Consider the following 17,533-nt stretch of genomic DNA (forward strand, 5'->3'; position numbering starts at 1 on the left):
ATAAAAACAACCAGTCTGTTCCTTGGGGGAAAAAGCAATTTGAACTGTATTCTCAAATAATTAAACTTAATAGGAAAAACACAAAGAGAGGAGTAACACCCAAAAGGTGAGCTGTCAACAAATCACAGAATGGTTTGGGTTGGAAGGGACCTTAAACATCATCCAGTTCCCACCTCTCTTCCATGGGGCGGGAGCAAAACAAAATAAAAGAAATAGAAATAAATAAAGGAGTAAAATAAATTCCATAATTGCCTTAAAATCTCACCACAACTGCAGCTGTCTTACTCCTCTGGGAGCTACACTACTTTGAGGCAGAAAAAATATCCCTGAAGTGTCCTCTGTAAGTAGTTACTAAAACTGATATCCTTTTTTCTGCAAGGGGAAATCACTGATTTTGTGTCAGCCTTTTCCCACTGGGACTCCCTAATTTGGAATTTTTCTCTAGGGAAACTCCAACCCTCAGTGCCTTAAGTCTGCTAATATCAGGAAAAGTAGAATAAAAGTGATACACTATCCAGAAAAGGCAGGAGAAATCATGGTAACCTGGGGAGGAGAGAAGATCAGCAGGAGCTGCTCCTTCAGTTTGGACATTTTCTGGCTTTTTATTACTGGAGTTCAAACACTGATCTGTCCTGCTTCCCAAAATATTATGGATATTCAAATAAAAGGAGCAACCCACTGATCCACAGCATTCCTTCAGAGCCATGTCCAATCTTTGACTTTTTGGCCCTTCCCCACTGAGGTGTCCTCACAAATACAGAAATGCATCACCTCTAAAAACCTCTTCTCCACAATATTAACACAGGGATCTTGAAAATCTCTTGGAAGTGAAATTCATTTAAGATCTGACAATTTAAATGAATTACACATCCCTTTGTCTGAGCCAGGATCACTACAGCAAAATCCTCTGTGGGACAAAAAAGTTGTTCAGAGTTTCAACCTCTGCTTTATTTTGTGCAATTAAATACCCCAAAATTCAGGGTTTGAGGGTGTATTTTGTTGCTTGGGGGTTTGGTAATGAACTGTTAAAAGGTTCATTTGCCCGTGCTATGGAAAGGTATTGGATCAGTCCAGGAGATAAGCAGAATACTGGCAGCCTTTTTTTGGAAAATACAGAGCCACAAAACCACTGAATTCCTGAGCCACATCTGGAATTGTGTCCTGCCCTCCCAGGATTACTGTGCCAACAAACACCAGGAAGGAAACCACCATGCAAGCCCTACCTTTGAGTACTTCTGGAGCTCTGAGTCGTCTTTAAAGGGCATATCCACATTCACAACCTAAAAATTGGACATCAGAACATTTTTCAACAGCGGGACAATAAAGGCTTTACCAGAACGACGAAATTCTGGAAAAAAAACCCCAACTCATGAGTAAAATAAACTGTACTTAAACAATGTCACATTGATGCAAAATAATTTTAAACAAATGTTAGAAAAATCTTTCAGGCACAGAACATTTCCAAGTAGGAATGTGGTGATTATGCACCATTAGCAGACTCCAATATTATCCTATTCCTGGAGCCCAAATGCCAATTTTAGTCAAGTTCAGTAATCCTGTGTAAGCACAAAATGCCATTATGTTTGACACAAATACCCACACGGCCTTGCCAGTCAGAATTTGAAAGTATGACAGCTTAAGTTGTTACCTCAGGCTATAGTGCAGCCATCTCCCATCCAGACTAACCACCAACTTCTGGCTTGAAATGCATAACTTTAATTACCAAATGGGAATGGAAAGTGGGTTATTTAAACCAGGGACAGGAAATCCTTTCAGTGTCTTTTTTTAAAGATTAATAAAATGACTACGCTCACCACCAGTTTTCTTGTACTGTACCTCCTTAACAGATTTATCTGTAATATTAGAAGGTTATTTACTTCAATTTTAAATGTAATTAAGACAAAATCATAGAATGGTTTGGGTTGGAAGAGATCTTAAAGATCATTTAGTCCCAATCTAGGGCTGGAATCTGGGACACTGAAGTTGAATGTTTAAAAGGAAAGCTACACTTGATAGATCTGAAAAAATAAAACCAGAGCCTTGCAAAAAAATCAGGTAATGTTTCTTTGAAAACTTCTAGTTGAATAAAGATTAGACTTTTCTTTTGGATTAGTTTTAAACAGTGCTTCCAGCATGCTGTTTTGCAGCACTCAGGGTGTTTTTTCTGACAGACAGGACCCATTTCATGTCCATGCATGTAACTAAATGGATTTATGACTGGCAGCTCCTCAGCCTGACATCACACGGCTCCTGCTCAGGATCTCAGCTCCTTCCATTGCACCAAAAAGGACCAGAAGGGACCAGGGCCACCAACCCCTCTCTACAAACAGCTATTTTCTCCCAAGATAAATATTCCTGAGAGAACTCTGTAGGCACCTTAGTTCAGGGGGCTTAATGAGGATGGTGTGACACAGGACTGGGGTGGCACTCAAACTGGACATTGCTGCTGAACACAGGAGGGAGGCACAGGCAAACAGAACCAAAAAATGACTTTCAGAATGGGATGGCAGGAGAGCTCCCTTCTATCACTGAAGAGTTTGTGATATGATGGAGCTCCTTTCTGTCACTGAAATGTTAACCCCCATGGTTAACATTGTCACTGCTGACATTTCACCAGCGGGGCTGGAGGAGCATTTGGAATGGTTGGAATCACCAACCAAGCAGGATTTCATCCTCCCTGGGAAGTGTGATGGTGCTCAGGGAGGTAATAGCAACCCCTGGAAATGTAAGGGTGGGAATAGCAAGCAACTGAAGTGGGCAGCCAAGCAGATTTATTGCATCATGTACATAATCTCACACGGGCTCCAGATCTTAAAGGAGCGCTAATGGAAGCAGGGGAAGCGAGTTTCTCAAGGCAACTCTTAAAGCTACTTTAAATCTCCCAGAGAGTGACTGCAACGATGGCTACTCCAAGTAGTAAAAATAAGTGTCTCTAAATCAACCGGACAAGCATTGCAAAGACAAACAGGGCATTTTCTTGGTGGTGGTGAGAATTTTTTAAGGCATTGGGAAGAACGCTGTCCCGAGTCTTTTATCTGTACTGAAAAGCACAAGTGAATTACGATTTCCATCAACTCCTCGTGACAATTCATCAAAACAATCTTTTGCTAGGCAATTATTTAATATGAAGTGAAGAAACATCTACTAGACACTGGCACCACAAAGTTACACCATTGAGAATTACTTTGTATTTTCCCAGCATGTTTGAAAATCATTCTTTCATTTTTCAGATAAAATTGTAAGATTCTTCTGAAAACGGAAGTTCTATCCCAAGCCCTTTTATTATTCAGTGCCCAGTAAAACAAATAGATCATGAATGAAATAATAAAAATGCCATATATTTTAAGTGGCTCCTGTGATGCAGATTTAACAGGACAGCTGATTTCCTTAAATCACTGTTCCTGTCTCGTATTTGTATAACAATAATATCTATATAAACAGAATAAAATAAAAGGGCAACACATCCCCCAACTCATTATAACATACATTTCAGCCCTGATGTTACAGGGAAGAAAATGTGATGTTACTGATCTGTTCCAAACACTGAACTGTTCTATAAACAGCCTGTGATGCTAAGCTCACAGATCTGTAATTTAAAGAAATAACATTCATGAATGTAGTTTATTGAAATAAAACATACCATAACTTCGTATTCTGGTCCCAGCAGGTTTTCCCATTTGGATTTCAGCTCATGTGCTGGAGGGAGTGGGACTCTTCCTAAGTATGAAAGTGAATATTAAATTTACAAGCATATTGTACATTCAGAAGTACATTTACTTCTAAATACTCCAATAAAAATTCAGTGTAAATAAAAGATTAGAGGGAATAATCCCCAAAAGGGAAGCGCATTAAGCCGAGTCTATCAAACAGCACAAATCAAAAATGTCTTTCTTAGGAAAACAATGCAAAATGTCAGCTCCTGTAAAAGTGTGATTTATTCAGCTGAGAGGCAGAAGAGGTGATGCTTGGTGATGAGATGTGAGTTCTGTACCATGCAGCACTGTAAATAAATCATTCTTTCAGGCTGCAAAACAAATTTCACACGACTTCATCGTTTGTTGCCGTAAAAACGCTTCCCACTCCAGGGAAACATCATCTCCCACCCAAACGAGCCCCCTGAAGAAGGAAAACACCTGACAAGATATTGCTGTTATCGAGGGGCTGTGTCAGCACAATGCAGGCACAGACTTTATTTATACATTTGGCAGGTATGAAGCCTTGTCTGCTTTAATTAGGCCAGTAAGTAACATGAGCTTTAATATAAGCTCCAGTTCTGAACCACTCTTCCGTGGGAACTTGGCTATCTTGACATTTATATCTTTTCAGCTTTCTTACTTATGCAACCAAGGCAGTTGGTTACAGTCCTGTAAGACAATTTGACAGAGCTAGACAGCAGAAAATGACTGGCTGCCCTGTGTTTGACCTCAGCCAGAAGCTCAGCTCACATATAAAGTTCCAAGCTGGAGCAATGTGTGACTGGTAAGAATCAAGCTCTACAGCAAATTCCATCCAGCAGCGACAGCAGCAGCATCTGGGGGCCGAATTACCAAAAACTAGGAGGTTTTTTTTCCCCCCCGAATGACTTCAGTAGTTTGTCAGATGTCTAGACAAGGCACAGACCACTCAGTGTTGCTGCTGCGTCGCCCTGAAATTCAGAATGTAAAGCACAACTCAGGCTCTGCACACAACCAGTGAGTAAAATACTCCCTGGGGGAACTGTGAGGACACCACGAGGAGCTCAGAGCCCAGCAAGAGCAAAACCCTGCACAAATGGCATTGTCAGGCTGCCTCTGCTTTCAGCACCTCTGCAGACTGCAAAGACAGAGCTCTGCAATACAATCCTCATTACACACTTCTGTAACTTTGAAGTTTTCCACTCAATAAAAACAAAGATTGGAGTTTACTTCTATGCCAGCACAGCCCACCTCTGTTCTCTCCAGCTCACGTTCAGCCATGCCAGACAGGCAAATTTTGTCTGAGAAACCACCCTGCTCAGAGCCTAAAAACTGAGGGGTCACTTGGAAATACCCAGAGGATTTTCAACCTACAGGCTCAAGCAGACACAGATATCTGAGAATTCCAGAAATCCTGATAACTATTTTCTGCTACCAAAACGACACCCCACCAAGATTAAAAACTTGGGTTTGTAAATACAGCCCACAGTTGTCTCTGAAATAAATTATCTCCTTAAAAAGTAATGGGAAGACCAATTGTGCTAAAATTCTCATCTGCTAGTTAAAGGTTTTTAACTTCATTAAAAATTAAAGTTTCTAATGTGTGACTTAGGATCAAGCACACTGTCTTTACTTCTGAACTGATTCAAAACCAGAACACCAGTGCATTCTTCTGCTCCTTCCATCTGCAGAAAAACAGAGGGGCAGAAATTCCTGACTCTCTTTTTCTGCTATTACAGAGTTACAACAGTGTGAACACACAGCACCTGAAATCCACTGTGCAGCCAAATATAGATTTCAAGGTTCACCAGGAGTAATGAATCTCAGGGTCAAGCTCAAAGTTCAGTTCAGCAACTGTAAGCTGCATTCAGCTGGCTGCATACAGATTTTTTTTGTCACTTCCAAAACGCATTACCAAAATCTGCAAGTTGTTCAGAGCAGGTGCTGATGCACATCTCCATTTGAAGTTTTCCCTTTTCTTTCTTTCAAATACACTTTGAAGTCTCTGCTTGTGACTTCCTTAGAGCTGTGGAAATGTGGGCTGAAGGGATTTGGATTGAATATATTCAGTTCCAGTGGCATCACTCAATTCACTTACAATGTTCCTTTTTCCCCCAACAGCTTTTTCCACATGGCAGCTAATAGGAAATTTCTTTCTAGTCTCTCATCCAGCTGAATTCCTCATGACCTAACATATGTACCATGTCTTCTATAATGTGCAAGGCCTCAGAAATGAAAACACTTCCAGGGACAGCTTTCATTAGCAACAACTTCCCAGCATATTTAGCCTGTCCTTCTGCCTGCGCTCCCAGGCAGTTTTTCATTTCTAATTAGCAAGCACAAAGCAGAAACCACAAACCTATTGTAAAAATCATCTTTTCTGGTCAAAACTGTCAGCTTCTTCAAAACTGGGGTCTTTTTTTCTCGCAGCTTCCTCCTGCTCTCACAAAGTTACTACACAAGGGTGCTTTTCATTAAAGCCCTTCCTTTACCTGCCCTGCCGCTGGGGCTTTTTCCCCAGATATCTCTTAAGCTCCTGACTGCCAGCATTGTCCCTCTGGGTTCTAAGAGCTTCTGCAAGGCAGGATGGAGCAGTTCTGCCCATTCTGCAGCCTTGCAGAATCTGCAGCTGGTAAATTCATTGCCTGCACTCTGCTCGCTCTGAGTTTCAGCTCATGCACATTGCAGCCCAAACCCTGCTGCCTTTGTACCAGAACTGCTTCAGCATGGCTTTGCCTGGCCAGAATTAGTGTTTAATACCTCCCCAGGAAACACAATTTAATAAGAATTTCACACAACTGGGCTTAAAGGGAAGTAATACGCGTTTTATAAAACATACCTTTCACATTAAACTTCTAAAAGCATTTCCAGAGTTTAGTCAGAGCCTTAAATTAGCAGTATTTACTTTAGCACCATTATAATGAAGTGCCCATCACCACATCCAAAATAAGCACCTATCCTTGGAATTTAAACTCTTGGAATTTACTTGGCCATTAAACTCTGTTCCAAGGTGAAATCTCATACATCGTATTTCTGAGTAAAATATGCATAGAAGTCACACAGTAAAAAAAAAGGGTAAGTGACACAGGACAGACAAAGTGCTGCTCTTTTCCAGCCTCTGTCATAGCAAAACAATGCTTGAGAACCTCAACTCTCAGCTACTCAACCACCTCTGTTCTGGCTTCCTATTTCTGGGAACATGCAAAAGTCACAACAAAGGATGTCTGGTTACAAGGCTTGGACAGAAAAGTAAACCAGAATGGAATATAGGAACTGCTACATTTCTCTCGTTTCCAGGTTGTCTTTAATACTGACAGATCTTCAACAATCACAGCAAAATTGCTATTCATTGACAGCCGTAATTTAGAATCCTCTATTACATCTACATGTCTCAGAAACTACAAGGCATAAGGATAATTTATGCTGACTTTAACACAAGCTGTATAAATTCACCCAGAATTCCTGTAGAGGAGCCCAGAAATCTGTGGGGGAATGGAAGGTTCTGGAAAGACCTGCAGCCAAAGTCAGCCAAACCCCCGAGCAGCCCATGCCTTTGTGACCTGCCCCTATGCCTGAATGCCATTTGCTCAAAAAATGCCTTTTCTGAACTCCAGCTATTGGGTCTTTACGCCCAAAACACAAGTTCTGATGAAGCTACTGCAGTGCCAAGAGAGGAAACTGCAGCACGAACAGAGATGATGGAAACCAGAAGAATATTATGAAAATACTCTGCAGGAGTCTTAAGATGTGTGAGGGCAGAAAGATCACAGAATCATTAGGGCAGGAAAAGATCTCTAAAATTATTGAAGATGGGTATGACTGAGGTAACACTGATCAGGAAATAAATCTGAATTCCCTGCAGGTCCATCTCGTGGTGCTGCTCACCCAGCAGGCCCTGGCAGCAGAGGAGGATGATAAATAAAATTTCTCCCAGGAGAAAACTGCACACCTCAGGTCACCAGTGCAGGACCAGGAGCACAAAGAGGAATCACTGAGCTGGAGGCTTTCAGCTCTGCAGAGTTGATGAGAGTCACTCCTGAGTAGCAAAAGAACTGCACCTCCACTGACTGTATCCTTAAAAATTCCCTCCCTAAACAAAGGGACCACTGCTGCCTGGAAAAGCACAAATTTTATGCAAAGAAGAAGATCCAGAGAATTACAGACCCTGAGATATCACAGAACCCACTCCCAGCAGACCTGTGCACTGTGGAAAGAGTTGGTCAGATCCAAGAGGTAGATCTTTACTTCAGAAAGATATTTTGAGCCAACCCATCAGTGTTGAAAATGGATTTACTAGGGTAGCCTTTAACCAGACCCAGAAGAGGCAGTGCAAGGTGCCCTATCTACCTGCCTGATGCAGACTCTGCTGCTTTTCATTGTGAAGATTATCCTTCTCTTCTCGTTTTCCATCATTCCTAGGGGCTACAGTAATTTCAGGCCCTACAAAGATTGGAACAAATGGCTGCACTCTAAAATCAGATTAAAAAAACCCAAATCATACGCTGCAAAATAAAGCAAGTAGTAACATCAGCTCACTAATTCCATCTTTTTTTTTGGTGGAGTAACTACACAGAAGTTTTGCATTGAATTTTCCTCATTTTAGTTTCTTTCCATTCCTCCTTTAACCACCTTCATTTTCCACAGTGCACCATTAAAAAAACCGAGGATCGTGCGGCATCCAATCCTGAACTGTTAAATGAGGTAACTGCAAACTGAGTGAAAAATAAAATCAGTGGCTAGAACACCAGAATTACCTCTCCCTGAAGGTGTTTCTGAGGGAAGAGCAAAGGAAGGTCTCCTTCTCAGCAAGGTGAGACGCACAGCCTGCCCCGTGTTCCGCAGCGCCTCCACCACCTCTTGGTTGCTAAAACCCTCTATGTTGACTCCATCAACCTGAAACAAGAAAATTGTACCAAATCACAGCAATTGTGCTGCATTCTCAGGCTGTGCTGTGGAGTATCACAGGCTGTAAGCAACAGCCACATTATTTAGTGCAGGAATTACAGGGCTACTCTCCCAAGACAGCAGTATTTACAAAACAATCTCATTGAATCTGTTACATTTCACTGATGAGAATTTATTTCCAAAATGCATTCTAAAAGGAAACACAGCAGTAATTTCTTCTTTCTGTTTTCGTGGGGACAATCACAAAACAGAATTTACTAATCTGATACAAGTATGCACAGATTTTTCCCTAATTTTTTTTGTTTTGCTTACCAAAACCAGCTTGACAAGGACTGTGGATGAAGGTTCCAAGCAGAGTATCCAACCTGGAACTCTGTTCAGTTCATTATCACTGCTGGTTTTCTCAGGGATTTCTAACATGCCCCACACAAGCCTCTACAAACAACTGTCTGTATAATCCCCCCTAAACAGCCCAATTCTTACATTATCAGATTTTTTAATTTGCACCCAAAATACTCTGTTCAGCTCACTGTGAGACCATGCACCAATAGGGCCTTTCCTGCAGATAAAAGGTTATATTAATTTTTGCTCCCACAGAGGAGAAGCTGACTTTGGAAGGTCTGGCATGGCACACATTTTAGAAGTAATTTAAAATCATATCTCTATAAATATTATCTCTTAAAACAAAAAGACTGTGGAATTCATTCCTGCTTGTGCTGTGAATGCAAAATTGGCTATTATTCAATTCACTGTTATTCAATGGTTTTTCCATTTTTCTACACATAAAGCTTGGGCTTTTAAACCTAAATTGTGACCATTAACATTTTGATTGTATCCACACTCCAGAGCCATTAAGGAACACAAACAATGTGCCACATCTTGCAGAATCTTAACAATCCTCGAGTCCCATTCAATTCAAGTAGAAGTTAATGCTGCTCATCTTTACTGCAGGCCAAAAGCCAAGATTCTCCACTCTGAAACACTTTAATCCAAATGCTTGCCTCTTTCACAGTTAACTACTATTTACTATTTCTTTGAATATAAAATAATACTTTAACCACAGCAAGCCAAAGCTCATTTCTGTCACAAGCCTACCTAAACAAACACAACCCTCCAAATTATTTCTTCTGCAAAGCAGAGGAGGTTTAATTAATTTTAGAAAGTCTTTACTATGTTGTTCTTTTAACAGAGATGTGAAATGTATTAGCTCTACAGCAATATATAAGCAGAATATTCCACTTACAGCAACAATTTTGTCATGAACATGAATTTGGCCATTGTGGTCAGCAGCACTCCCAGGTATGATACTTTTCACAAAAATCCCCGAAGGTTCTGTTGGGAAGGGAATAGAAACAAGTCACTGCATTAACCTAATTTGCTTCTTTTCTTATTAAGGTTTTTAATTCCAGCCTTTTTCACACACTTCCTGCTGCCCATAAAGTGATGATTCTGTAAACCATCACCATCTGCACGTTACCACTCCCACAGCCTGACACAAAACTGAAGATTTCTGGTGGAGAAAAACCCAGCACTGACACAACCACCTGTACACTGACCTCAAATATTTCCCTTAAAATGGCTCACAAAAGGCCACCTCCTCCGTGGATTCATCCTTGTGCTTACCCAGGCTTTAAACCACAATCACTTAAATCCACGCTGCGTTTGATTTCAATAGGACTAACTAAGCTAAAAGTAAAGTATGTGCTTAAGGACTTTGATCAGGACTTCAATCATCTTACAGCTAAAGAATTTAGTACTTTAAATCTTAATGAAAAAGGATTTTTTCTCAAAAAAAAAAAGAAAAGAGAAGAGAAACATGGAAATCAGAAAAGCTGTCCTTTGTCATGTTTGCAGTTTGATTATTAGTTCTAACTCCCAATGAGAACAAGGAAATAAAAACAAAGAAAAAAAATCAAAAAACCCTGAAACACTAACACTTCCCTTTCACAAACTCCTACCAAATACAAGATGCTGATCTGTAATTCCAGTGAATTTAATGTCTCCATACCCTAGCACAGGCAGGAGCCATTCATTTTCCCCATGGTCAATAAAGGGTATTTGAGAAGCCCCTGTCCAATATTTTCCTAAATCCTGTACAACTCACCTAGATCACATGTGCCAGCATATCCAACAATTGTTATTCCCAGGCTTTGCCCATTCTTTTTTATAAGTTCAACGTCATAGGTGTCAAAGAAGTTGTCATTATCCTATAAATAAAGCACAAGTTAGTAAAAAATTCTCATAATTTCCCATGCCATTGCAATATAGCAGGTTAATTAAGACCTTCAGAAGTGAGAAGTGATTTTGTTTTTCCTTTTGTTTAAATGCAATGTAAATTCATTTGTAAAGTCCCTACAAAGCTGGCCCTGGGATGTCTGTGCAACTCTCCTGTGAGCAGTAAAAATCAGAACTGCAAGGCAAGAGTTCAAACAGGGAACAGTAAAGACACTGGTGAGACCAAAAGAGAAAAACAATCAAGCACATAAATGTGGGATTGCAAGGGATAAATTGAAATACATAGAGTTGTTTTCTTTCTGTAATCAGATACAGAGCAATGAGATCAAAAAGAAGATGATGAGAGTAAGGTCTGTTAAAGTGATGAAATCAAGAGGGATCCTGTCGCTGCCAACCGCAAAAAAGGGACTGGGAAAATGGAAAACATTTCATAAGGGAGTGAAAAAAGAGAAGTTCAATCAAATGCTTGCCAAGCATCAGCTTTGCAAGGACCCATATGAGAAGCAGCCATAGCCATTTCACTCCTCAATGGAGGGAAATCGATGGGCACTATCTCCTCATCTCACACACCTCCCTCCAGCAGCACACTCATTAAGCTCATTAAATGCCTTCCAACTGCCTCGCTCCACACGAGGCTGATGGAGATGAAGATAAGTTTGGGTGCTGTCACTTATCCACAGCAAACAAGCCCAGAGCAGCCCCTGGAATGGAGCTGTGGCCTTGAGAGCCTGCAGGAGCTGTTTTCACCATCAAAACTCCTCAGAGTCACTGCTCTGGCTGCAAACATCTCTCTCTAAGTGACACTCCTGCTAGCATGCAAAATAATTGAAATGAAGTCCAGAAAAATCAAAGCGCAAAGTCCTAAATACAGTCAGCACAAGTTGGCTGCACTCTGCTGTCACTATTTTGGACAGTACAGATAATAAGATTGTTTTCTTATGCCCACACACAGAAGTGGTTTCAGTTATTCTCTACCACAGGAAATTCAAGGAAAATTAAATATGAATATAAAACTGAAAATAACTGACCACCTATTAAAAATGGCTTTCTGCTGGTTTGCAAAAAAGAGAAAAGGAAAATATTTTCCACTCCAAAGCTCACAGCTAGTGAAAGCACTCATAAACCAGAGAAAAACTAGATTACAGGGATAAGTTCCATTATAAATCTGACACAAACTGAATGGTGGACCATTGAAATCATCACTAAACTAATAAATACATTCAGATTAACAACTAATCCTGTCTTTGCAAATTTCTCCTGGCACCAGGAAGAGGAGTTTCTTCAGATCTACACATGAAGGCACTATTTAGTTCAGAAAATTATTTTTTTCCCCTCTAAACTGCATAGCAGGAACAAGAAGGACACTGAAAAGACGCTGGGAAAGAATCCCATTTTAGAAAAGCTGCAGTATTTACAGTGCTCAGGGCTGATCAGTGGCAACAGGAAGAGAGAAAAACAGAATTGTGAGGAGGAAACAAAACTATGACCACTACCAAAAAAATAAATTTAATTTTCCCCTAATATGGGCCCTGGAAAATATGATCCAGTCAGGAAAGAAGGGCCTCATAACAACGATGATTCCCTTGGAGAGACTATTCTCAAATATTGGACAATCCCAGCGTTCAGACTGCAGCCTCAGGGATGCAGATCAGCCCTCCCATCTCCTGGACACTGCCCTGATCCCTCCTGGGGAGCCCTGGGGGGAAAAGGAGCTCGAGGAGGACCCAAAATCCTTGCCTGACACAGCCACAGCATTTTCCCAGCAGTGTAAAACACAAATCTACCTCTGCAGTGACTGTGCCCAGTGAGCAAAGGGGCGAGTTTGGAGCAAAGTGACTTCTACTCTCACCCTTAAAAACAGTGCTTCAAAAAAAAAAAAAAAACAAATCAAAAAAACAACCCAGCTCTCTCCACTCATATTCAAGAAACCAAACAAGAAAGAAAAGGCTACTCAGATTCTACACCTAAATCTAAGCAGCACAGTAGCAGCAGATGGTACACAAGCACAGCTTTGTTTATGTTTCGAGACCTACTGTACACTTAGTGTAGCATTTGTTGATTTTAATTACTCAAAACTGAAAAGAATGACTTCAAAAACAAGAGACTTTGATATGACCATGATAAGATTTGCTAAAACAAGTTTCAAAATTTTTAGATATATTTCCTATCACAGGCAGTAGCGTAGACTATGAAAACATTACACTTATGTTTCATAAAAAGATGATTGTGCTGAATAATTCTGGTGTGGCTCTCTGGATTTCAGACTTAGGGGAATTCACAGTCCAGTTTTAAATCCACTTACAAATGATTGATTAGAAAAAATGCAAGGAGCTAAAAAGAAGAACTGAAAGTACCACTTATCGATAACATTTATGGTCTTGGTAATTAAATCAGCCACTCTGAAATAAATTCTGTAAAGCTGGTCATTCCAATCCCAAGATTATAGGTATTAATAAGACAGAGGAAAAAGGGGAAAGTTATAGAAGACAGGGCTGCAATAATGACCACTTAAACACAGCATATATCTGGAAACTCAAGAGAGGAGAAGCACTTTAGGGCCCAAGAACTCTCTGTTCTCTCCTTCCTTTCTGATCACAAGCCACAAACACACTTAAAAACGTCCCAAGGAAGCAGCAGATACTCACATTTCCATTTGGAAGGGAAGGCAGTGTGCTGACTGGCCAGCTGAGGGGAGCTGGGGGAGCCTCCATGAATTCACACTTGGGCTCCCTGGCCACGATCATCCTGACGGAATTCCCACAGTTCCTGAGCACTTGGGCCACCTGCTCACTGCTCATGCCCTGCACGTTGGTCCCTCCAATCTGCAGGATGTGGTCTCCTGTCTGCAGCCTGCCGTCCTTCAAACACAAACCAAATGGCAAAAAGTGTTTCCAGTCCGTGCTCAAAGTATCTGTTCCATCACAAAGCCCAAACTGTGCACAGGGGCATCCTCACGGCCATGAGAACCAATGTGAGAAAAGGCCAGGAAAAATGACCACCGTGGCAACATTTTAAACAACTCAAGGACTCGTTTGCACAGTTATGGGCTGTTTTTCCCACTGTTTTGCTCATTTAGGAGAAAACAGGCAGCAACAATGTTTTATAATCTCACAGATTGCTGTGTGTTCTGTTTCACAGAATACTTCTCGTCAGGTAGGAGTTGGAATATAAGCACAGCATTCTGATTTAGGAGTTTTTTACAGAGTTCTTCCCTCATACTTAAGGTAACAAGACTCCACAGAATCCATTTTTTACCTGATAATTTTGATTCATGACCTACATCACCGTTCCCATCACAAGCAGGAACTTCTAGCACCAAATTCTGAGGTGGTGTTGATCAGCACAGCTCCACCACCTTTGGTGCACTGATTTATACAGCAATCTCAGAGTTATTCCCAGAACCAACTCAAACTCATTTACAAACTCATCCAATTTTAACATGTACATGCCTCATTATTTCACATGTTCTTAATGATGTCTCATTCAGCTGAGAATGATGTGGTGAGTTCTTAGCTTATATGCTTCATAGCCAAAACACTTTATTCCTTACAGCAAAACAGGTGCTAGACAAAAAATTAAAATATACTCATTTATATGTGGCAGGTTCAGAGGGAGATGGTTGAGAAAAAGCCAACATTTTCCAATAAAGCTCTCCAAATTCCCAGCTTTTATTCCATCCTGTACTAGAAGAAGTACTTTTGCCTCTCTTTTGTCTGCAGGGGTTCTGGTCCTCAGATATTTTAACTCATCAGGACCAAATTTGATTGAAAAATCTGAATCTGTTTGGTTACTGCAAGTGTTCTAGTCCTGAAATGCAACACTGATCAGCACTGAGTCTCTAAAGATAAACAATTAGGGGTGCAAACTGTGCCTGTGCAACTTCAAGGGTCAGGCTGTAAGGCAGGGGTCAAACCCCCCTCCACTGAAAATAGGACATTTTCAATCTCTAAACTGAATTTTCCATTGCAGTGACCTTGGCTGGGCAGATTTTCTTGCCTGACAATTCACTTGGAGAGTTTGTCCCCATGGGGTGTTGCAAAATGTGCCAAATTCTACAGAGAATTTGTCCTGCCCCAGACTGACCAAGGGCTGAAAATACCAAATATCAGGCAACTTTTCAGAATTTTTGCATGCTCAACAATGTCACAAAAGCCAAATCTTGAAACACACTGAAAATAGGACATTTTCAATCTCTAAACTGAATCCTGCATTGCAGTGACTTTGGGAGGGCAGATTTTCTTGCCTGACAATTCACTTGGAAAGTTTGTTCCCATAGATGTTGCAAAATGTGCCAAATATCAGGCAACTTCTCAGAATTTTTGCACGTTCAACAATGTTACAAAAGCCAAATCTTGTCTGAGGAACAGCTTAATTTATATCAGGTGCTGACTTTTTCCTCAATCATACCTTCAACCTTTATTTATTTATGAAGCACGTGCTGGCATTCAGACTTTGATGCTACCAGCTTCCTTTTGTTGAAGTATATTAGTTTGTTTTAAGACTGTCAGAAGCGGTTAATTACACTTTGCAATCAAACAAGAAGTGACATAATATAACAAATTACCCGATCTGCTAATCCCCCAGGAACAATTGTTCTTACAACTACTCCACTCGACTTTCCTCCTACAATTCCAAAGCCTAATCCTGAGCCATCGTTAATCAGCTCAACGTCTTCGACGTGGCCCCAGTGAATCTGCAATTAATAAAAACAGGAGATTTTAATTTTGACCATTTTGATTGTTAACGTTTCACGTGCAGCGGGGAGGAGGAGGAGAATTAATCAGAGCAGTTTTCTGTCTCCACCCCACAGGCTGGAGGATCTGTGGGATTCTGTTCACTCAGCTCCATTTCCTCATAAACACGCAGTGGGATTTCTCTCATCTGTTTTTGAACACACATTTCTGTCCTCCACTCTCAGGGTAACAGGATACCAGGAAAAAAAAAAAAAAGCTTGACTAAGAAAAAGCAATTTTAAGGTTTTCCTGCCAAAATGAAAAGCATCCTTTTGGTTTTTCATAAATCCAGAGTACTGCAAACAAGAGGGAAAAACAGAGGCAAGGAGCTTGCACTGGCCCGGTTTCCACTCAGCCTTGCCCAAATTCTCGTTTCTGTTATTTCACTTACACACTCTGAACACCCCCATTCAGCACTGAATTAATAGCACAGCACAATATTCTGCCATACTGGATTGGAAGCAAATTTCTAAACTACACTCCACCATGACCTTATGTTCTACAAGACAATCTGAAAATAACAAAGCTGTTAAGCAACCCAAACCCAGCCAATGTTTCTGTCAGATTAATATCTCATACAGGCCCAAATGGAGCAAAGTAGGCAGATTTAAGTCTTCTGCGAATAAAGGATTTATTAGCATACTGAAAATCTTTGCCAAAGCCAGTTAAATATCATAAAAGAAGTTTAAAGACCCCCTGCAGAGATATATATTTGTATTTTATTTTGTTAGTCTGTTCAGTGCAGATCTTTCAATGAAAAAGCAGTTAAAATTTAATTCTTTAAAATTTTCAGCGCAATAAACAATATTGATTATCCACTAAAACCTTCAGATTTCACTACCTCTGTAATAATCACGAGGGAAATAATTGCTAAGAATAAGGAAAAACACTGCTTTTACCCAGATTTTCACCAAAATCTACTGGCATAATAAATTCAGATTCCAATATTGCAATCTCTGGATTTAGGTGTGCAGTTTGTCCGAATTCAGGGAAGCCACCTGGACCATATGGGTGGAACACAGATGGAAGTTCAGCCCTGCTTTATTACATGTCCCAGTGACAAGCTCTCCTTTGTCACAAAAACAAAAGGCTTCCCAATCACTGAAATTTGCAGATGGAAAAAAAAACAGAAAACCAAAAAAAATCCAATCTGATAAATAAACAGGGATTGAGAGGTTCTTTAACAGATAAATTGTGTTTGTTTTTTAAAACAAAGACAAGCTTTTTTTGGTGTGAGCAGTGCCAGTTTAAATTGGTCGGGCTGATCCAAGCAGCGCTCATGGCAGGTTATGTTTACTCTCTTTTAAGAGGTAATCAGAGCATCTTTAATTGCTGAGCACAAGTGGGTTTCAGCTGGGTATTCTCATAAAATGCTCCAATCAGCCTGTGCTGAACAGACCCTGCTGATAAGAATATGGTGATTCACTAAAGCTTCTGCTATCCCACAAAAACCCAGGATCTGTTTTATAACAACTCCACCACGCAGCTTTGCAATGGAAGCTCTGTGCTTAGTGCACGGTGACTGTAAATGAAATGTCATCACACACAAAATCTGATTAAAGGAAAAAACCCCTCTTGCTAACACAAACCCTTCAGAGCCATGAGTGAAAAAAAAATTAAAAAAATAAAAATCCAGCCCAGCTCGAAATCTGATTTGGACAGTATTGCAAGAACTCACAGTCTCAGGTGGATTTACATCACTGAACAAGGCAGCTCTGCTGTTCCCTTGAAGTGGCTCCCGAGCCACCACCAGATGCAGGGATCCTGTGGATTGCTGGAGGAGGGCAATGGCGTGCTGATGGGAAATGTTCTGATCCAATGGCGTGCAATTAATGGCCAGTATGTGGTCATTTTCCCTCAGTCTTTGATCCCTTAACAAAACATTGAAAGCAATTTTTTAATGCAGCACAGTGACTTCACGTCAGGCTCCTGTGACGGAAATGTGAACAGGAAAAACACGCAGTCCTGCAAGGTTAAATGTTTATG

The 17,533-nt window shown here is 40.6% G+C and overlaps 1 protein-coding gene across 2 annotated transcripts in view; it reads right to left on the minus strand.

Moving 5' to 3' along the window:
- PATJ (PATJ crumbs cell polarity complex component) overlaps nt 1-17,533 on the minus strand; it is a 145,627-nt gene that overhangs the window by 117,018 nt on the left and 11,076 nt on the right. For both annotated transcript variants that reach the window (XM_074545682.1, XM_074545681.1), the window contains exons 6-13: nt 17,226-17,418; nt 15,379-15,507; nt 13,460-13,672; nt 10,684-10,786; nt 9,823-9,911; nt 8,429-8,567; nt 3,641-3,717; nt 1,224-1,280 (exon numbers count right to left, since the gene is read on the minus strand). In XM_074545682.1, the coding sequence (XP_074401783.1) occupies nt 1,224-1,280; nt 3,641-3,717; nt 8,429-8,567; nt 9,823-9,911; nt 10,684-10,786; nt 13,460-13,672; nt 15,379-15,507; nt 17,226-17,418 (1,000 nt within the window). The remainder of the gene's footprint in view (nt 1-1,223; nt 1,281-3,640; nt 3,718-8,428; nt 8,568-9,822; nt 9,912-10,683; nt 10,787-13,459; nt 13,673-15,378; nt 15,508-17,225; nt 17,419-17,533) is intronic.

This window comes from Zonotrichia albicollis, chromosome 8 (assembly GCF_047830755.1).
Source record: "Zonotrichia albicollis isolate bZonAlb1 chromosome 8, bZonAlb1.hap1, whole genome shotgun sequence".
Taxonomy (NCBI): domain Eukaryota; kingdom Metazoa; phylum Chordata; class Aves; order Passeriformes; family Passerellidae; genus Zonotrichia; species Zonotrichia albicollis.